We start from the raw sequence: 23,211 nt of genomic DNA, 5'->3' as shown, positions 1-23,211 counted from the left end.
CTTCTGTTCTCCCGATCAGGTCTAGTTACAGGCCTGTCTATTCTTCTCAGTAAAGAGTCTCCAATCACGTAGACTTGTCTTTTCCTGGCGACGGTGTGATTCTCCGGTCTATCCCCCACACCAGCTGGCCGCAAGTCCTCTCGATTCGTCTTCGCCCTCGCAATCCTCCTAGGGCTTATTTGTTATGGTTGCACAGTCATGCAGAAAGTTCAACAACAGATCGGGCTTTCACTCCATTAATTTCCTGCCTGCTTATGGATAAGAACATAAGAGTGGCGTACTGGGTCAGACCAATGGTCCATGTAGCCCAGTTTCCTGTCTTCTGACAGTGACCAATAAATAGCATCAGCAAAGCTGCTTTCATCCTTTGTTCAGCTGGGAGCTTAGACAGAAATACTGAGTCAAGCAGTTTGAGGGGCACTCAGAATTTCAAACCTAATCTACACTCCAAACCCATACTCCAAAACTCTTCTAGCTCACCTATTCCCCACTGGCAGAGACAGGTGTAGATGGGGTTCTTTGGCTCATTTTCAAGCCAGGCAAATCCAAGTATCACATGTACTTTCCAGTTGTCCCACTACAGTTAGGGAATGCCCTCTAGTGGCACTAGGAGCTCTGGCATCTCTTCCTCACTGTCACTAATGCATTGTTTGATTTTTGGCAAGCAATTATACTTTCCTGTGCCCCAATTTCTCAGTCTGTAAAATGGAGGTGATAATATATCACAAAGATGTTGTGAAGCTAAATGAAGTAATTAGTGTTTGCAAATAGGCCCTGAGATCCTCAGGTGCTGTGCATATGTAAAGTATTTTAATAGCATGGCTAGTGTGTATGTGTAACACTGCCATCTGCTGGCTGGAGTCAGAACTGCTCCCCTGTGTGTCCTAAGTCCTATACTGCCAGCAGCTGAAGTAGATTAACATTCCGTTCAAGCGATAAAGACACAGGCTTATGGACAAGAGGCTGTGGTCTCTGTCTTCTCAGACACAATGTGCAGTGTGGAGAGGTGGGCAGGTCGGTGGCCACCAGTCTGTTAGTAAAAGGCGATTGTCATAAGAAGTGCAAAAAAAGGGAGAGAATAGAGAATCACAATAAAATTTGTTTGAAATCCTGGGAACTTAATCATCAGATCAGACATTTCACCTGGGAACCTTATTAAGGACTCAATCGAACTCTTATTAAAGTAATTGGAAAGATTCCCACTTATTTTAATGAGAGCTGGAGCGGGCCTGTAGAGAGATCTTCTTGGTACGGCATATGCCCCAATCACAGCTGTGGGCAGGCAAGCAAGCCTGTTCTCCAGTGCCTGAGCTTCTGATGCTAAAACAACACAGGAGGAGAGCTTATACATAATAAAATGACTTTGATCGTCTGTTTGATCTGTTTCCCTTATACAAAATGCATGAATGCTGTTATTTTCCCTGAAAGAGCAATATTGACAAGTCGTCATAATGTTTCTGTTCTGAGCATTTTCTGAAAACATTTTCACAGCAGGGTGTGTTGCTTACTACAGCAGCCTTTCCAGGCCAGCTCACATGCTTAAGGTAACCTAATTTGTTTGCATTATTAAATGAGCTGCCACATATTGTATGCTTGATAATCCTCTCTCTGCACTTTCAGCTCCCTCAATGGCACCAGGCGTTTTAGCAGTATGTAGCCATTAAACAGAATTCAACACCGCACAAGTTCCTGCGACAGCTGAGACATTTATCACCACAGCCACACCAACCAAGGTATTGATGCCAATGTCAAGTGAGGAAGAAATGCTAATCATTTGCTCCAAAGGCTAATGTTTTAAAGATGAAAATGCATGAAGTAGATTGTTTTCAAAGTGGTTAACTGATTTGAAACACAGCAAATTGTTCCTAAAATACTTCAGATTTCTAGAAATCAAGTGCTCTAGATTTCCAAATGCATCAGTAGAAAGGCGGAAATTGATCCACTCTGCATAGAACACAAAAATCCTTAAATGCAACATGATTTTGGAAAAGGTTCATTGTAATTATTACCATTAACAAAGAACAATTAGACCACTTGTAGGTATACTTTAGAGACTATTTAATTAGCATGGTCACTGAACATAATTGGACACTACCACCTTGTGGGTGACCTAGAAAATGCAGCCAAGGAAATGCCAAAATAAATGTTCCTTTGAAACAGAGAGACAAGGTGGGTGAGTAAATATCCTTTGTTGGACCAGACCAGTTTCTGTTGGTGAAAGAGACAAGCTTTCGAGCTTCATAAATCTCTTCTGCAGGTTCGGGCAAGGTACTCAGCGACCAATAAACGGTATTACCTTATACATACACCCTTGTCTGTCTAATTTCCTGGACCAACACAGCTCCAACAATACTGGAAACAACCTTGAAATAGATTCCTGTCACCAACCTAAAAGTATGAAACGTTTCCTTCTGTTTATCGCCTCCATATTGTTTTTTTGCAGGAACAAGTAAACAAAATCAGTACATAATTCTACCAGAGAGAATTTTGAAAGAAACTCTCCTAGTTTAGAAATGCCAAGGTGTGTGATGCATTAGTGGTCAAACTGGAGCTATAATAAAGGTTGGATAATTTTTAGAGAGTCTGAAGAGACAATACAGCCATCTTTTGTGTTTCCTTAGAAGGAGGATCACGTCCTTCTGACCCCAGAGCTTCTCTTTCCCCTTCAAGATTCTGCATCACTGCAAACTTTCTTAGCAAAGGAGAGCTGCCCTCTGAGCCCATTACAGCTACTGCTTTGGTCCTTAACAAATCTCATTTACATTTCAAGGCAAGGTTCTGAGGGCCTAAGCATGTGACCTAGGAATAGGTGACTAGGCCTAGGAACTGAACCCAGGTTTCTTACATGGCAGTGTGAACTAAAATCCACCAGGACTTCATGCCAAGAGTAAAATCCCAGCCTTATAGAAGGGAGTTTTGCCACTGACACTGGGTCTAATGGTGTCAGGATTTCACCCTCTGTATTTATTGACCAAACACACACACAGCTCTGATAACTAGCAATGGTTAAGAATATAAGGATGTATATTCTGTCTACCCATTTACTACATTCACCTGTATAGTCTTCGGTTTGTTGTGTGTATATGCTTACTCTGTTGTGTACCTTCCTGAACTATCCCTTTGAAACACAAATAGATGGCTGTATAAAACAAAAAGAATAAAAAGGTGATGATTGAGGGGACGGGATGACTCAAGGATTGGTAATTGGACATGGCCCTTTTCACCATTAGTTACCTGGCTCCAAGCTTCCTCAGGTGTGCATAGAACCAAAGACCTTCATTACTATTTGTTCAAAGGCCTATGTGAAATGAGCTGGTGGTTTCCATTCATTTCCTAGTGATCAGATGTCCACGTCAGCCCAACCAGCACGGTATTGACATTCTCAGCAGAAAGATTAAGGATTGATGGACCTGGAACATGAACCTCTTATTGCTAGAGATGGGGATGAGACACATTGGCAGGGCAGCGTGAGGAAAACTTGCCATCCCATTGTCCCTGCTGAATTTACTGTGTGTGTAAACAGGTGACATCTCCAGCATTAAAATTTACACACAAAAATTGACAACCTTGTCTTAAAAAATATAATAAGATTTGAATTACAGTGCAGCTGTTTCATATTTTAAGCATTTCTTACACCTGGAACATTATGGACTGTGCCTAAATACCTGTGAAAATCTAGCCCCAGATTCTCAGCTAGTTTGAATTGGACCTGCTCCATTGATGTCAACAGAGGTAGCCTCTTTACACTAGCTGAGGACTTGGCCCTAATATTCTTCTTCTAGCTATCAATCAGGTAAGTAAATCAGGATGGAAACTGTCTCTGATAATAGGGCAACTAAAATTGCAGCAGTTTTAGCCATTCAAATCAGGATGTTTTCTGGGCCTGATTCTCAGTCCAAATCTATATTTTTAAAGGAGAGTTTTCCCCTTCTGTGAACTTTCATAACCCTTCTCTGAGCAAAAGCTTAAAAACTAGGCTGAACTGAACTTCAAGCCTGGCTCTTCTCCAGCTTTATTTTTGTAGCATGATATGGCATTGTTCCTTAATTTACACAGCCAATAATATCCCTGTGTGTGTTTCCCAGTACTGCAATAGAATGAGAGGACTTCATAAAACATCAATGCTTTAATGATTTCACAGAAAAGCTATGCTCCCTTCTGGAATCCTTAATCAGGCCACATTGACTCTAAGTGGGGAAAATGTGTGTGTTGTCCAAGAACAGCATCCTGTGTAGATTGTTTCCTCACAGCTCACTAATCCCTGATCCTTTTATGTTATAATTGTGACCAATGATTCTCAGGACCGAAGGCCTTAGATATGACAGAGAGAGAACAATTCAGCCCAGACAAAAATGAGCTTGTCTCTGGCAAACAAATGGTATCTATTTAACAAAAGTAAAAAAGGAAGAAACTTGCAAATGCAAGGCCTGGAAATGAAGACTCAGAGAAAGTGCATGCAATACCCTTAATGATCAGTTTATGTAAGCTGCATACAACACTCAGAACTGCTTAGCCAAGTAGTTACAATCTAGAGCAATCCCTTCAGTTTTATTTTAATTAAAAGTTAGTAAAGAACCAACAACACTCCCCCTGCACTTCAGCTAATCAGCCCCAGGGTCAGGAATATTTCCCCAAAAGTAACTTAGTGAATTCCATAACTAGCCATCAACTCAGCTGCTGCCCTTGTTTCCTAGACAGTGGGTCACCAATGAGCCAAAACTGAAACCAAATAGAGTTGTGCCAGTTTACAACAGCACAGAATTACAACAAAAGTTGTAAACAGTTCAACAGGATGGTAGCCCATGGAACACAGTTACTTATGTCCTGTGCTTAGTATCAAATTCTGATCTACACTGATTTAAATCCACCGTAGCTACACTGATGTCAGTAGAGTTGCTCTTCATTTGCCCAAGAGGAGCTGAAAGCAGGATCTGAAGAAATGAAATAACTCCAATTGCTCAGACACAACTGTTGGTAAATGCTGATTATTTTTAAATGGCATTTGCTGTAGCTATGAGACTAGAGGAACAAAATTTGCCCTCGCTCACAAGGCGCTGCAAGAGTATAAATGAGAGCAGAATTTAGCTCAGAAGATTAGTGCAGTAATTTGTAAATATGCTGATATAGTTAAAGCAATATAACCCTGTGTGTATCAGCATAAACGTACTTATATCAGTATAGCTCATTCCCAGAAGGAAAGAGGGATAAGTTACAATGGCTCAAGGCACCTTTCTACTGGTATAAATTTATCCACACTAGAAGCTGTACCAGAGTAACTAGCTTGGTAAGAAATCCCACCCCTAATCACAATAGTTATACCAACCGAAAAACTGTATAGATCAGGCCTTACTAAATTACCCTAAAAATAGTACTGCTACAGTACTGCCTTTGTTTATATAGGCTTCAGATAGGACTGCTGTGGAATGCATGGGTGCAGCTGAGGTTATGTGCCAACGGACTCCAGCTTGCCAAATGCATTGACTTTGAATATTAAAAAACCTGAGGGTGGTCCTTGGGGTTTCACCCTGCTCTTCATTGTGGACTGCTATTTCTTCCCCCACCCCCTGCCTATTCTCTGATCCCCTCCTCCTGCTACAATTTCCTATATATCATCCCCTACGGCACATTCACTCGGCAGTAAACCTGCAGTTGTCTGGGCTGGCTGTATGCCCTGTAACGTGTGAGGAATCTCCATTGCTTGCTGCGGTACAGTAAGAAAATGGTGTGTATTGATTGGGTGAGGAGGCCCTTCATTACCCAGCTCAGCTCTGGAATAACAGTCTGCATTACACCATGCACCTGCATTACACCATGCTATATGGGAAGGTTTTGCACTCTCGGAGAAGAAAACTTGGATTCCAGATGTACAGCCTCTACCCTGGTGAAAGACACTAACAGCTTGAACAAGTAACATGTTTAAATAATAAAGCACAGGAACCACAGCGTGAGTTCTTTCTCTCGTCTCTTACTCCCTTAAAGAGCAAAATCTAGCATACTAATAAGGAGATGGACTCAATGCTGTCTTCTTCAAGATATAGGGTAAAATTTCCAAAAGCATCTAACTGACTTAGGCACTCAGGTCCCAACGAAAGTCACACATCACACAGCTCCCAAATCACACAGGTGGCTTTTGAAAACTTTTCCCCATCTGCAGTGAGAGCCCAATCTTGTGAGATGCTGAGCACTTCCTGCAACATGCTGAGTGCCCCCAACTCCTGTTAAAATCACTGGAAGCAGAGAGCGTTCACCAGCTCTTAAAGAACAAATTTATCACATATTTGGCTGGCTGACTACTCAGACAATCACCTCCAGACAGGATGAGTCATTTGAGACCCTTGTGACTCTCACTTCCCAGACCAGTTTGAGGAGCAAGACACCTGAAATTGCTCCTCTTGTGCTGGTATAATATGATACACTCTGATACATAGTGCTTGATCTAGGGAGGTTGCTTTACTGATCATCTTCTCCGGGTCAAAAGCAAGTGACATGATTTATACTGAATGGCTGCTAAAAAATGGTACTGATGATTCAGCAGGAGCTACTCATCCATTAGAGCCTATAATGAACCAAAATACCAGCAACTGTGCTCTTGGTGGGTTCTGTTTCCTGGATCAGATGTAAAACTGAGATTATAACCATCTGTGGCCATGTAAGATTGATCCTGTAGCACTTTCTTCTGAAAAAAAGGCATGTTTCCCCATGTTCTGGGCTAAATTCCAATTTGGATACTTACTTACTACTAATCTATATTTGCCATGCAGTTTCCACTAGAGATAATATTTTTCACTTCACTTCCTGCTTTATTAGAACTTGTCTACACTTGACACGCGACAGCTGTGCCACTGTAGTGCTTCACTGTAAACACAACCTATGCCAATGGGAAGGATTCTCCCATTGGCATAGGTATTTCACCTCCTCGAGAGATGGTAGCTAGGTCAACAGAAGAATTTTTCCATCAACCTAGCTCTGTCTATACCAGGGCTTAGATCAGCTTAACTACATTGCTCAAGGGTGTGGATTTTTCACACTCCTGAGTGGTGTAGTAGCGTTGACCTAACTTTTTTCTGTAGACCTGGCCTGGATTACACCAAATGTGGATGAAGTAAATTATATTTATTCCTTACCTACCAGAGATGGGTATTGTGAAGATTAAGAAGCTCTTTGAGATCCTTACATAGCAAGTACTATGTGAGTGTGATGTAATATTTTCTCTTCCTGACACACAGGATTTTATATCCATAGTAGATTATAGGGGGTCCCATGCATATCCAATACCTGTGCACTGGAATGAAAGTATTCCCCCATACCGATATCTGAAGTTGATTTATTTTCTTTTACTGTTTATCCTACACTACAGAGGGGTTTAAAGTGGATTCTGTTCTGTGATATTATAAAACTTCATCAATTATAGTGAAGAAAGTTTAATTACACTGAGAACCTTTTCTATTTTTTTCTTTCTTTCTTGTGTGGGAAACACAGAGAATAAAATTAATCCCTCTAAGAAGATAATGAAGATGAGAAAATGCTGGTTTACACAGTTAAATGGAATAAAAATAAATACAAAGCAAAAATGGGAGAGTGTAGCCAAGGAGAGACATTTCTAGCATCAGAGTTATTACAACAAAAATGCAGGTGCACCAATCATCCTTAATGGGGAAAACTGAACCATCTGCACTACCGATATGCCTAAATACCAGTAACTGAATCTGGCAGTCAAAGAACAGGGCATGTTGCCAGTTCATGAATAGTGTGATTGCTCATCATACCTTCTCCACATCACCAACAGTTTGGATGATCTTTATACTTTTTTATATTAAAACAGTCTAGACGTGCCTGTTGCTTTATATTAGCATCTACTGTTTTATGTTTTATGTTGCGTTTCTGTCATTCACAAAGAATATCTGATAACACCATTGGATGAGCTGAAGCTTGTTAAACGGTTCAACCTCTGAATAATAATAATAATAATAATATTTATAGAAATGGGCTCTAATGTCGGTGAGAGGGGGCTGGGTTTTATATACATTGTTTCAATCTCTCCTCATCCCTAATATTTTGAATGAGAAATTCACTACTTTTCACCTAGCAACAACCTAAAGGGCTGTTTCTCCACACAATTAACTTTCATGAATGTTATGGGAAGAATAGATCCCCAAGTTAGGTATCTGGATTTGGTGCTAATTCTGATAAATGAGAGAATTTTGATCAGAAGGTTTCTATATGTTCCTGGGAAAAAACAGAATTAATGCGACATTGAGTGTGAGATATAAAGCAGTTGGAAGTTAGGAAATCCAGTTAATATTGCAAGCTCAACCTAAACTCTTTGCTTTACTCCATGTCTCTTGAAATAATGGGCCCTCTTTATAGAATTATACATTATTTTTCAAATCAAACAATATTTACTTATACAACCTTACATACCATACACATATTGTGCATAACATACTGTACTACTAATAAAAACTGATTTCATTGACATGGGTTTTACACCAGTGTAAATTTGCTGACTTCACAGTGGAGTTTCTCATGATTCCTACGGCTGTCTGCAAGATCAGATTCAGGCTGTAAACCATTAGAATGACTGAGCAGAAAAATGAACAGAGTTACAGTCAGCAAAGTGTTGGGGTAGGAGGTTGTTATATCTATGCCAAATTTAAGACCCTTTTACGCTGGCAGAGTCGTGTAAACAAGAACTGAGCTCATGGTTTATAACAACAATGAACTAAGTTAACAGCTAAAAAAGAATGAACAGAAAACTCTCCAAGCTTAGGGTTGAATCCAATCCAGTGATCTTGGCTGTGGATCCCTGCGTTCCCAAAAGCATTCCATTCTTATAGTCTGTCCTCATTTCCCAAGGCTCAACTACCCTGTCACTCAGGTGTTTTGCATTTACCTGATAAAATGACAAATTCTGCCAACAAAAATTACAAATTAAACATTAAAAATTACTCAACTGGTTTTCTTCATACCTGGTTTATTTATTCCTAAAATCCCAGTGAGATCTACAATACAAGCCATGCCTGAGCTTGATGTATCCATACAGAAATGCTCTGACTGGAACATATGGAGAAGTGTCTTCTTTTATTTTTTACATGCATCACTTCAAAACACTTCAAAAGCTAAAAGCTTAGCCCAGAGGTGCTCTTAAGGTGAACAACTTAGTTTTAAGGTGCCTCTAACTCCGCTTTCATCTTAAAGACCCCTAAAAGCTAAAACTTCTCACTTAATGGCACCTTTGAGCTAAGCTTTAAATCACCTCAAAAAGGAAGTGCTTAAGCATCCCTCATGTTGTACACCACTCTAGCGTTTTAGCTGGTGCTTCTGAAAACGCCAGTGCAAGGGTTAAACATGATTTTAGAAGTTCAGAAAGACATAGGAATAGTAAAGGTACAAGAGGCACTAGGAAGCCACAAATATTTTGAACTCCTGCACTCTCACTGCTGAGGAGTTAGTCTGTATCCACAAAAACAAGGAGGAGTCTGGTGGCACCTTAAAGACTAACAGATTTATTTGTGCATAAGCTTTGGTGGGTAAAAACAACTGGTGAGCTGCTATTCACAAGAGAAGTCCTACTGAGCCAATGGACTCTCGGTGCAAATAGCTGTTCATTTAAGGAAATAACAAGTCTACAATCTGGCCCTTACTTTGTAAGATATGTTTAATTTTGGTCTTCTAGTGAATTTTTAGTTTCTGAATGTACTGACCACTTGGGTTATTAAGACATAATTATTCTACCTCAGGAAGGGGTTTATTAGTTAGTATCTCTTTATATTTAAAATATATTTAGTTCTTTACTAAAAAATCCAGCCCATTAGGTGTACTATTTACTTCACAGTACCTTTACTTAACTTACCATAGAGCATTTTATAAACGGAGCAAAAGACAACAGGAACATCCAACATCAATAAAACAAAAGTGAACTAAGGGCTAAAGTAATTAACTTCATTAAGAGAGCGATAGTGTGAAATGAATCCAGGAGTAGTTCCATGCTCTCGATGTACTAAAACAGATGATTTGTATGACCTCCTTCAGATCAACTATTATCAAAGCATTGAAACAGATAGATCCTGGGGGCAGGTGGGGACTGTCCTATGATAAGTCCCACATTTGCAAGAGGTGCACACTTTTGCACAAGCTTGAATTATACACACAACCCCCAGTGAATACAAGTGTGCATGAATACAAGTGTGTAAGTTATAAGTATTTCAGAATTTTGAGCCTAAAAGATCTGCAAGGCAGCTGGTACATGAGCAGTATTATGCTTTTGGTTGACTCCCACTGCAAGTACAGTTAATGTGCCCGATTCTGATCTCCATTACCCAGCTTAGGGTAAATCAAAGTGGAGCTACTCCTGATTTACCCCAGTGCAGCAGAGATCAGAACCTGTCCCCCATCTTTCCTTGCTATCTAATTGTACTGTGTATAATTTGGACACAGACATTTCATTCTCAAGTGTGAACACAGACACAATTCTGTTTTAATTCATTGCAGTATAAATCTAAACTGCATGCAGAAATAAAGGTTTGCTATATCTAACACAGAGCTCCTAATGTATCCAATACTGGTAACTAAAAGCAGCAGGCACACACATTGATTGGACTCAGCTGCCAACACTATGGGGTGTATCTATTTCATTTATTCTGACCTCCCTTTGTGAGCAATACCAAAGCTCGCTCTTAAACTCCTTCACGTGCAGCCATGGCATAACTCCAAGGCTGCTGACACTTAGAAAAGAAGATGATGATGTGGGTACAAGCGTCCTCTTTCCCTGTAGTCAGTGATGAGGCATCAGGGGAGTGAAAGGCTGTGGCACTAAGCTACTGTTTTGTACACTCTGGTCCTCAAACGGGGCACACAAAACAATCTCCTCCCTGTTTGTACTCAAGGCTTTCATTCATGTGGAGAAGTCCTAGCACACCAGTGCCTGTCATTGTTCAAGTGGCTTAAAATAAATGTTTATTTTCTAACAGACACATTTACCCAATTGATTTTTATCCATTTATTAAACTGTCTTTTCATTTTTTTTCTGTTCAGTTCTGCAAGGATATGGCCATAAATACTTAAATAATTGCTGCTCCACAATCAAAGCAATTCACCATAGTAATTGTTTAGAAAGACAAATGGTTATTGGCCGAGGTCAGGCTGGCAAGTTAAGATGGAAGATGTTCAAGTTGTAAATGTTACTAGAGCAACGAATGCTTGATACTAGCAGCAGTGAAAAAAACAAACAAAGGAGCCATGCTAGGGTTTCTCAGTAAAGTTTCTCAAAACGAGTCAACAGGATTGTCTGCCAACTATTATGATTTTTTTAATAAATATGTTGTTATTTTTCCAAGTACAACAAATATACCAAAATACCAGATTCATCATAATAAACAAGGTAAATAAAGAGTTAGGATAAAGAAGGGGAAGGGCAGCTGCTATGTTCTTGAGGTGCATGCATATTTCCCAATAGTGTTAATCAGGAATTCTGTGCATATATTTAGAGGAGTCCTGGGGTCAGAGTCCGATCTCAGTAACCACACTGTAAGTCTGGAGTAACTCCATTGATTTTAGTGGCGTTACAGGTGTAGCCCAGCATGTACCTCCAAAGGGAGTGTTTCTTTTACTCTAGTATCCTTTCAAATGAACGTTAACATACAGATTAAAATGACAAAGCCCTGCTGAGTGGAGTTGATTGGGAAATTATTATTTTCCCTGGGAAAAAATTGATACAAATGAAAACATTTCCATTTATTCAAAAAGCCATTTTCCATTACAAAACTGTTCCAATGGAAATTTTTCTATCAGCTCTACTATTATGTCAGCTGGTCCATGCTGCCAATTCTGGACTGCCCTTTATTAAACATTTTCTAGTGTTTTTTAATAGTCTCGCTGTAAATGTGTCAAGTGATGTCTCCACACTTCCCTTGGGAGATTCTTCCACTAATTTAAATAAATTATCTCCCTCCTGGGTGATTAGAGCCCTTAAATATTTGTAGCCTGGTCTCCATGTACCCCTCCCCACCTGAGTCATTATTTGGCCAAGCTGAGAAAAAACCTTTATCTGATTCTGCCTGTGCATCTGGTTAGTGTTGTCTGTTTACACTGTCAGATCTGAGGCAAAGATCATGGACCTGATTCACCACTGTGTTACTCCATTTTTATGATGGTGTAACTCTGCTGGAATCAGTGGAATAAACCAGGATCCTGTTATGTGTCATGTTCACTGCCAAGCACAATATTGGCCCATACTACATAATTCTCATATGATTACGTAGCTCTAATAATCTTTCCTTGTAACCTTTATCAACTCACAGTTCCACTCTTACAGGTTGCTTGTTTCTTTTCAATACTGAAATGCAATAATTATCCCTAACACTCTCCTTTAAATGTTGACAGGAAATGAAAAACAAAGAATACTAATAATTTGCAGCTTTATCACTCCTTTCATATGGGGATCTCACTGATATTTACGAGGATTAAACTGAGCTTCATATCACACTTGTTCCCTACCTGAGGCACACAGAGATTCATCCCTGGAGTAACTCCATCGAATTCAGTAGAGTTACTTCAGGGATGAATTTATTCTAGAGAGCTTCAGTGACTTTTCCAAAGTCATACAGCAAGTTTGTGCCAGAGTTGGGATGAGAATCTATGAATTCTGATGACAATCACATTCTGCAACCACTAGACCAGGGGTTCTCAGTGTGTGGGGAGAGGGGTTCCATTACTATATTGCTCAATGGGACAGAGATCCTGGCTAGATCCCAAGTCCTAGTATGGAAAAAAAACAAGCCCGATGCTGCCTTTCTTTTCACTGTTACAGAATAGAAAAATATATATCCACATCTTCTTCTGTTCTATTTGTGTTCTAATGCTGTGCCCATCAGCATGGTATCTGAGCAACTTGGATGAATCCAGACCTTTGCATATCACGTTTTTCTCCAGTTACAATATTTACAACCTCCAGCTCCCAGAAAAGCAGAGATTTCCAATAAAAGTGTTGACAAATGTACAGCACTGAGGCTAGCAGATGCAGCCATGATAATGGCATAATATAGAAGCCAGAGATGTTATCTGGTGAGATTTAGCCTCAGATAATACACTATGGTAATTGTATAGTAAATTCTTTGTTTTCTTTTCTGCAGCTGTGATTCAGGACTTTCCTTTGCACCCCCAGGGCACTTACTGTTCTCTCATACATGAGTCACGTTTGAAACATTGTTTCTCTCTTAACATCTGCATGTGAGAGCAGCAAACATTAAGTATGGCAGAGTTCCATAGGCTGAATTATCACTGGCCACATTTTCTTACTGTTTGTGTCGTAGAGAGAAAAGCCTATTATATGCTTATTATATTTCTAGACAATTGTCTTGACTTTGGGTACACCAGATGTGGAAGTCTTTCTGTGAGTGGACACGTTTGTTGCTGCCAGATGAGCTGTCAGCCAGCTTTGCGGGGCATTAAGCAATTTACCCACAATACACTGGGTTGTTTCTCCCCCATCTTCAAAATTTTGTTCAAATGGCTACAGACTATAGCCTGTTCCTGCAAATTCTTACTTATGTGCTATTTAGGTAGCTTACTACGAGGCTACCCTATGCAGTCACTCTGTTTAAACGCTTTGTGCGAGTTAAGGCCATACATTCAGGCGAGTAAGAGTTTGCAAGATCAAGCCAGGTTACTGGGATGTTCTTTAAAGCAAGAGACATTCAGATTTGTTAGTGAGGCACAAAAGCATGAACTTTATGGATTATGTCCACTCTGGATGAGCATATTCACAGCACTGACTAAAATCCCAAGGTCATGTCCTAGCATAAACCGAGCTCCATGTGCAATCTGGATGGATTCTACAAGGCGGGCAATCTTTTCATTGTTTTTACGAATTCCTGATCAGGAATTTGGTGGGAACGGCCCCTGGAAATTATAGATAATCCTATTCTAGTGGGAGTTATGCTGTCTCCGTTAGTTTTGCATGTTTTACCTGAACTACAATATATCCACTAGAGATGACCTGAGGTGCAGAGTTCAGCATAGTCTCTAAATGTTCCAAGCATTCAGAGGTATTTGGATCCATGATTTTCATTTGACCCATTAGAGAGAGGGATCGCTGCAAAGTTCAGATCTGGGTCCAGTCATTCCTAGAGCTCAGGATTTTTGGGTCAGACCTATCTGTAATGTCTACCATTGCTAAATGCCATGCTGTTTCTATGGCCTCTCAAAGTCCAAGTAACCATGAATCAAGCACATGCTAAGAGCCTTTTCACATATACACAGAAACACAAAGACATCACCCCCAAAGCAGACACAACTCCCAGTTAATTTCAAGATTCAGTCTGGGATTGCCCTCTTGGTGGTTATAGCTCACTCTGAACTTTACTCCATGACTTCTGTGACCTCTGTGATAAACTCGCAGCCTTAATATAGCTAAGAATTATTTGTCCAAACTATCGAGCAAGTAACAAGCATCTACAGATATCGAGACTGTTCAAAACCAGTTTACAAAAGAGCCAAAAAGGAGTACATTCATCAGATAACTTACCTGTAACTAAAAATTCAATCAGTTCTAATACTAATCAGCAGTGATAAGAAAGAAAATACAGAAAAATAGATGACAGCTTAATGAAAAAACATGTATCTTTTTAAACTTTGCTTAAATGTAGCAATGACTTTTTAAATTAAACTTTTTAAATGATCAGTCCTAAGTGTGTTCTTTTAACGATCAAAGAGGCTACTAGAATTTATTGTTTTTTCTGTATCATACGTAAATAATGTTATGTGATGCTCCAGTACAGCAGAGAATATAATATTATATCTAAGCCTGGGCAGCAAATTCAGATACTATATATGATCTTTCATTTTTAGCATCTCAGTTCACATATATTCCAGGCTAGACTGAACAAATTCGTTTCAGAAAGCTGGAAATGTCTGTGAGTAAAGTGAAACTGGATGTACTTATGTAGATTGCATATTCACATCCACCCCAACAGGCAGCCCAAAGATCCCAGCATTATATATAAGAATGGCCAAACTTGTTGGGGTAAAACAAAACAAACAGACATTCAACCAAAATTCCAACTGAACTCAGACCAAATTTTCTAACTTTTTGAGGATACCCCGGCATTACTTAAGTATAGTATTCAGGCCATGGGCCCATTTTTCAAATATGTGTACCATACGAGCATATCAAAATCCACATTTGGTTGCTGAAATTATCTCAGGCATATAACATAACTAGGATGTGCCTATTCCACTTTCCAACTGTTGGCTTTGAATATCCTGTTGAGGTACCTACATTTTAAAATTGGGATCAGAAAGATCAGCACAGAAAAAAATTGAGCAAAACTTTTTTTTGTTCAGCTAAGTTATGGAGGAGAAGCACCTCTAGTGATTGTAGACTATAACTGGGAGTTTGGAAATCTGGGCTCTATTCCTGGCTCTGCCTATACCTATAATGTGACCTTGAAGAAGTCACTTTGACTCTCTGTTTGCCTCATCTAGATGAACAGTTAGTGCTCGGCATAAGCTATAGTGTACTGGTGTGCTACACACTAACCATCTGTATTGACTATGTGGTAGGAAAATCCAATTCCCTAGCATACTTTGATGTACTCCCTTAGTTAGCGCGAAGCACACTAATGCACTGCAGCTTTACACCCGGCTTGCCACTCACTCACTGCCCATCTAGACAGGCCCTGTGTTTGTTTCCCCATCTGGAGAAAAGGATATTTCCTAAATGACTCGGCATAGAACTTGCAGCTCAGGGCGGAAGGGTTGAGGGGGTTTAAGCAACTTTTATGCCCTCCTGCTCCTGAGCTGCTCTGGGGACTGGAGAGGCCTTAGACCCTAGGGCAGTTTAAATTAAGCTATCCTGGGGCTGCCAGTGCTGCCTGGAAATTCTGCAGCACATCCAGGACTGATACACTCTTCCACCCCCAGAGCCACCCCTGTCATGCCCACCGTGCCAGGGCTTGCAAGAGAATCCTTGATAAGTAGCATTATGGCTGTCTCCCTCAGTTCCTGCACCACAGGAATCTTCCCCTCAGCTAGAACCAGAGTTTTCAGAGCCCCCTTATGCCATCCCAGCTCTTTTACCTGTTTTAAAGGAGCCAGAATGGGGGGTGAGGATCTCACCTCTGTGTTCAAGTTCCAGCTCTGCTATTGACTTATTTTGTGGCCTAAGGTACATCATTTAGACTCTTTGTTACTCAGTTTCCTCTTCTGTAAAAATGAGACACATCTTAGTAAACAGTTTAAGAAACAGCACTGTATGTGTGCTTATTATTTTTATTTTGATTGAATAATAAAAGAGAATTCACCAGCATGGTCACCCTTTGGTGAATTTAGTTATTCCCGGTAACCTCACACGTCTACCATGAAAGAGCTAGATCTCGTTGTCTACTGAAAATCTCACAGTGGTAGAACAATGCAGCAGCAGATTGATCTTCAGAAAGCCAGGGACTAAATGTTACCTTTAGAGAATGCCCCTGGAAGAAATCTTTGGAGGGCACATCTTTCATAGAAGCTGTTCTGAGTTCCTTTAAACAGACAAAATAATAGGGGGAAAATATTCCTGTTGATGTCTGAAGCAAAGAAAAATTCTCCATGGCCTTCTCCCTACATCAGAGGTCAGAAGTGCTGTGCCGAGTCTTCATTTATTCACTCTCATTTAAGGTTTCATGTGCCAGTAATACATTTTAACATTTTTAGAAGGTCTCTTTCTATAAGTCTATAAAATATAACTAAACAATTGTTGTATGTAAAGTAAATAAAGTTTTTAAAATGCTTAAGAAGCTTAATTTAAAATTAAATGAAAATGCAGAGCCCACCGGACCAGTGGCCAGGACCTGGGCAGTGTGAGTGCCACTGAAAATCAGCTCGCATGCTGCCTTCGGCACCCGTGCCATAGGTTGCCTACCCCTGCCCTACACTATAGTCCAGTGAAATAAGTAGCAGTGGATTATTATACTCCTTATGTCTGTATTAATGTGCATGTCCCCTTCAATTCTGGCCCTTCCATTCTGTGGGCTGGCAGGCTGGTATTTTCATCTCTAGTCCTACTTTCACTGGATGAATCATGCTACAGAATGGAATACAGAGGAAGGGCGGGGGAGGGGGGAGGTGTCACTGTGATGTTCCTTTAATTAGGTCCACAGAGAGGGAAGAGTGAGGCACATTGTCTCCATCAAAGCCATGAGCATACATCACTTATTTCTTTGTTTGGATTTTCATGCTCCTAAAGGAAGAGCTTGGTAACTTGAGCCCTTGCACAATGGCTTAAATTAGCTGAATAGATATAGATGAATGGGCACCAAGAAGGTTGTTTTGTCTTATTAAGAAATCTTCCAATGGCTCTGCTTTCATTCCATAAATTTCCCATGAGTTCTTGTCCACATTGCTTAATATATCAAGTTAAAACATTCCTCATTTTTTTTGCTTTTACCTGTGGTTTGCACACTCTGATTTCCCCCTAGCCTACAGTAATTAAGTAAGATTCAATGTAGATAAGTATTAAACTTCCCTGCTGTAACTTGATGTTGGTGCTCAAGGGGAATCCTTCCAAAACAAGATTAACCAAAGTTCCTGAATTCTCAGATCTAGTTTGATGTTATTTGCCCTCAATGGTTTTCTTAGGTGAAAGAATAATAACAGGAGACTCAAGCAGATATTTTCCAATAGCATGGCACATACATGAATAATCTATACACTCTCAAGCAATATCTTCACTGAAGAATTAACTTGGATGTTTATTTGGATGCCACCCATAACCCTCCTCCATCCACACACAAAACCCTCTTACATGAGTTTGGTGGTGCTAGCTGGCCTACCTGGGGCAAAGGCTAGAGCTCAGGTGTCATTTTCACTTGGACTGGTAACCCACCCACTGTGCAGTGAGGGTGCAGGCTAAATCATTCAAATGCTATCAACCTGTGGAACTCCTTGCCAGAGGATGTTGTGAAGGCCAAGACTATAACAGGGTTCAAAAAAGAACTAGACAAATTCATGGAGAATAGGTCCATCAATGGCTATTGACTAGGATGGTATCCTCAGCCTCTGTTTGCCAGAACCTGGGAATGGGCAACAGGGAATGCATCACTTGATGATTACCTGTTCTGTTCATTCCCTCTGGGGCACCTGGCATTGGCCACTGTCAGAAGACAGGATACTGGGCTAGCTGGACCTTTGGTCTGACCCAATATGGCCATTCTTATAGTCTTATGCTGACAGTCCTCCAGTGCATTTGCACAATTCCACACAACCACCTCAAGTGCCCATAAGAACAAATAATTTCTCCCAAAATTCCCTATAAAGAATCAGAATGCCTCAGCCTACTGCAGCACAAAGAACTTTGGGACGTGGCCCCAGAAGTCCTAGAGACACAAACAGGCAAGTGCAACAGCAATAAGGACACAGTAACACAAGCATGGCTTTGCGGTGTGGCTCCTCACACCAGGGCTAGGTTAATCCAGGTGCCAATCATTTGAGTTACCTTCAGTGAAGACATACGTCCAGTTTCATGTTTGGAAAACTTGAATAGTGTACATGAAAATACATTCCACTTTAGTGATGTGGACAAATTTATAGAGTTTGGTTTTAGAGGTCTGTCCTTGCTTCTACTGATGTGTTTTTAATAATCCTTTATGTCATCAGTTTTCATAATGTAAAAAAGTTAGTCATCCCACATCTGTTAGGGTAGGTAAAAACTGTATAAACATTACTCAACCCTGCAAACTTTGCACACATAATAATCCTTATGGAAGTAATCCCATTGGCTTCAACGGGACTACTTGCTCAGGATGAAGGTCCATATTAAACAAAACTCACATTTCTTACAAATTGTTATTACTTTTACATAGTGTGGTAGCAAGTAGACTCATGACCATATATAACTGTATGATTATGTACTGACCTTGATATCAAGGGGATTCCATACACAGATGTCCTAGATGGACCTCAGATTATACAAGAGAGCAAAAACATTTTCAAGCTGTTTAACTGTTGTAGCTCAGCATTCAATTGTCAAGAATAAAGGAAAACTGAAATCACTCAATGTGAAAACAACAACGCACATAAACTAAGCACAAATAAATCATCACTGAAACCTTCCACCGTAAATCATTTCACTTGAAAATTATTATTTACGCAAAGTAGCTCTAGATAAGTATTGATCCTAATTAAAAAGTAAGTACATACATACACTACCTCTATCTGTTATAATCTTGGCTCCCCATATGGAGAGAATCAGAAATTATAGAATGAAAATAGGTGATTTGATTTTCTAAAACAAACTGGGGATGTCAATTTAGTACAGAGTCTCCTGTTGCTATTTGTCAAACTCAAGATTTTCGATAGCACCAATAACAGTGTTATTTAAGCACTTATCTGAAACTTCTATTGAGCCAAACTATTCTCTGTTACCCTTGTCTGACCATTTAAATGCAGAATAGCACCATTGAAATCAACAGTCTTTTTCTACTGTTAAGGCCTGACTCTGCAAACATGTGATACTCAGTGTGACGCTTCTACCTTGAGTAATACCATAGTAGTGTTTGCATTTTGGAGCCCTTACACTAGTGTAACTAAGAGCATGATTTGGCCCTTAGTCTCTTCTCTCACTCACCAACTTTCCACTAGTTACAGGGCAATACTGTAGCTGATTAGACATTCACTGACAAACATCTTTAGATTTTTTTCCTCCAAATCTTTAATTTTTATAGGATGTGTGAAAAAATGTTTCAGTTCCAAATAGGGAATTAATATCAGTGTTAATTCTGAATCCCGCACAGCTGTTAGGAATTATTGTAGGTAATTCACAAAATTGCCTGGTAGTTCACCCATGGTATACACACACATACAAGGTTATAAATCAGCAGGAGAGAAGACTCCCTATGGAAGGGGGAAGTTTGCAGCAGTCCCACTAAAATCCAGGGCATTAAGTTCAAACCTTGTTCAAACATTAGATTTAATAGCAAGTGCTGCAGAGCTTTTCTGCTGAGAGCTGAAAACTGGCTCAAGTGAAGGATGAAACAGTGCAAAAATACACAAACAAGTAAAATGCTAAAATCTATTTTCTTAATTGCCTTCTTGGGAATGCACAGCTGAGTAAAACGGACAATGAGAAACTGTATAAGCCTGTCAAATTTCCAGGGCAATATTTAGTGAAAGAGTCTTTCTTAAAATCGATTCTGATTACTAGTTTGCATGATTAGCGTAAACTGAACCGCAAAATCATGTGTATTTACAGAAATAACCTGCTAAGTGTTCAAAACATCTCCCAAGCATTTTACTGCTTCTCAGTCTTCATCTCGATAAATGGCTAACTAATAACAGTTTTCCCTTGCTTTCCACAAGGCTGAAATGATCTCTAAGTCTGGCACACACAGGCTTTCGCCAGCAATCACTGTCATGTATTAGCTGCAAAAGGCAATGTCAGCAGAGCTTTTGGAGCAGTCATATTCCCAGCCCACTTTCTTTCCACCTACCCACATTTCCCCTCCTCCTCCTCCCACCAGCCGTCCACTGGGCTGTACCTTCTGTGTGGCAGCTGCAGGAGAGGATGGTGTTCGGAGGTCTGAAGATGTAAGGCAGGTAACGAGAAAAGCATTTCATCTTCCAAAAATAAATAAAAAAAATTAAAATAAACCAAGTCTCCTCAATCCATGAGGAGTCCTTCTGCTTTCAAGGCAGACCACGTGGGAGGTGCGCTATTGGACCCCTCCTGGGTCTGCAGAGCTGGGAAACCCAAGTAATCGCTGTCCCCGGACCCCATTTTGCCATCAGCAGCAGCACCAGGAAGAGAGCCACCTCACATTTCTGCATGCATGCTGCTCGGACTCTGAAGCCCCCAAGCAAGCTGGGATAGGCTCTTCATTGGCTGAAGCTCATCAGAGCAGGATTTGCTGACTAAGTCAGTCCTGCCTGTAAACACACACCCTGAACAACACTGCCTGCAACATCCTACTCTCCTCTGGGTCCGTTTGTCTAAGAAAACCAGCAGCGTCTGGGAGCTGGGAGACTCTGTGACCATATCTCATTCTGGGTAAAGATCTTAATGTAACCAAGGCTTTATAACTTTGTCTTCTGAGGGATAGGGGGATAGGCTGCTGTTAAAAGAAATCACCCAGGGAAGATGTGGATTTCAAGAATAATAAAAGAGGATGCGCTGAAATGGTATCTGCCCTTGTTTTATTAAAGAATTGGGAGTGGGAGTTAAACTATGTAGAATAAAAAAAGGCATTTAGTTTTTAAGGATAGCTGCAGCATAAAAACATCCTACATTTATATGGAGACTTTCATTCCAATGGATGTCAACATGCTTTGCAAACTGTAGGTACAGCAGACAACCAGCCCAAAAGGATGTGAGGGGGAGGTGGGAAGGGAAATGTAACTAGGTTTGGTGGTAACTGGTGACTTGAGGATCACACAAACTAATTTTAGCTTTTATAGCTGTATCCTTCTGCAAAACACAAACACAAAACAGTAATTTCAGCACCAAGCAATTTTCAGTGCGAATGTAAAGGCACAAATGCCTCACTAAGAGTGAGAGCAATCTCAAACTGAGCACGTTGTCTTCCCCACACATAAGAGTACTGTTAGGTGCTTTCGCAGCAGTCAGGTATTTGATTAATATTTTTACAGCAATTTAGGACATGGGACTAACCAAGGGATATTAAAAGGGCTATTAGAAACCACATTATGAAAATTAAACCACATTATGAAAGTACCTTTTACTATGCCCTTGACTCTCTTCAATCAGTGCTGTAATTCAAATGCTTTAGCATCCAGCTGATCCTGGAGGCCTCTAGCATTCAGCCAAATGCACCTAGATCAGTGCTTCTGACACTTGTTCACCTTGTGTACCACTTCTTAAGACAGAGATATTCACATAGATACGTGAGTGCATTCCCTGTTCCACACCTTCACTGCTGCTATTTATTTCCTCTCCCTGGGTATAGGACTTTGCATTTATTAGGACCAAATCTGCCTTTGTTGCCTGCAGTCCTTCTTTTCTCTGATCATTGCAGGTCACTTTGCAGTTTGGTTCTGTCCATCTGTATGGAGGGATCTCCAGTTTTCTTGTCATCAGCAAATTTAATCATGGTTGTGTTTATACAAAGACAACCAAGAGACATGAAACAGTTGTGCTGGTGCATGGAGAAACATATTTTTCTTTTCATTTTCGTTTGTTAAAAAAAAACTTCTGAGAACTCAAAAAAATTCCAGGACTGGGCTACAAGTAATGCAAAGACTGAAAGATGCTACCTCATTGTGACAGAATCACATGAAAGTGCATTGCAGGCCACAATTTGAGAGCCATTTTTCTACAGTAAATATATCACAAGAAACAAGATACAAAATACGAATAATATATTGCATTTATAGAGCACTTTTCATCCCAAAGCACTTTATATATTCCTATGTGAGCACTTCTGGGGTGAAACAAAACAGCTGTTTTAACAGATAACAGCAACACTACATAACAGTGATGAATGCCATATCCACTTGAAATGACAGAGGGGAAGTTAGTTCCAATTCTTATAAATAGTTTCCTGGGATCATTAATGACCACTAAAGCCTAGGTTCTCTTTTGAGCCCACCCTCCCTAATGGAGCACAGCGAAGTGTGGAGGTAGTTGTGAATTGCCAATGAGTCATTTGTGCTTCCTGGATTTGAGGTTACTTTTATGCCAGCCCAGTTCTCTGTATAAATTAGAGCAGCCTAGAGCCTTAGCTAAATTATGTCAGCTGGCAATAGTCCTTAAGAAGCTATCCACCAGCTGTGAAGAGTCAGAGCACTATTGTTTCCTATTCTGACTGTAACCCCATCCATTCACTGCATACTCCCACACTGCGTATATGTGTGCGTCTGCATGATGTCGCAAAAGGGCTGACGAAGGCAAGACAATCTGGCCCAACTGGCGTGAAGGCTTTGTTTTATGTGTCACTTGACAGATGGCACTTCCAGCAACATAGCACCATGTAACACCAATGGACATTGGTTTCAGTACTGACTCAGAAGGAAGAGTGCCACTTATTGATTCACCAGCACTGCTTCCCAAAGCAGCTATCATCTTATTTAGTTCACAAGATCAAGATCACAATACTAAATTAAGTGGCTGCATGGTACATATAATGTACTGTATATTAGTACCTCTTTGTATATTAGTGACAGTTGTATAGGTCTCTCTGGCTTAATATGCAAACATCTCTAAGAAAGCGTGTAGAATTA

General features: G+C 40.2%; 1 protein-coding gene across 2 annotated transcripts in view; it reads right to left on the bottom strand.

Moving 5' to 3' along the window:
• PPP2R2B (protein phosphatase 2 regulatory subunit Bbeta) overlaps positions 1 to 23,211 on the bottom strand; it is a 291,114-nt gene that overhangs the window by 261,723 nt on the left and 6,180 nt on the right. The window contains exon 1 of one of the 2 annotated variants that reach the window (XM_032801482.2): positions 20,514 to 20,820. The exons of the other annotated variant lie outside the window; for it this stretch is intronic. Within the exon in view, the coding sequence (XP_032657373.1) occupies positions 20,514 to 20,592 (79 nt within the window). The 5' untranslated portion in view covers positions 20,593 to 20,820. Of the gene's footprint in view, positions 1 to 20,513; positions 20,821 to 23,211 lie in introns of those variants that run through there. 2 annotated transcript variants of the gene reach the window in all.

The sequence above is a fragment of the Chelonoidis abingdonii genome, chromosome 7 (genome assembly GCF_003597395.2).
Source record: "Chelonoidis abingdonii isolate Lonesome George chromosome 7, CheloAbing_2.0, whole genome shotgun sequence".
In the NCBI taxonomy this organism is placed as follows: domain Eukaryota; kingdom Metazoa; phylum Chordata; order Testudines; family Testudinidae; genus Chelonoidis; species Chelonoidis abingdonii.
The sequence above is the reverse complement of the archived record's forward strand: the minus strand, read 5'-3'. Positions and strand labels throughout refer to the sequence as shown.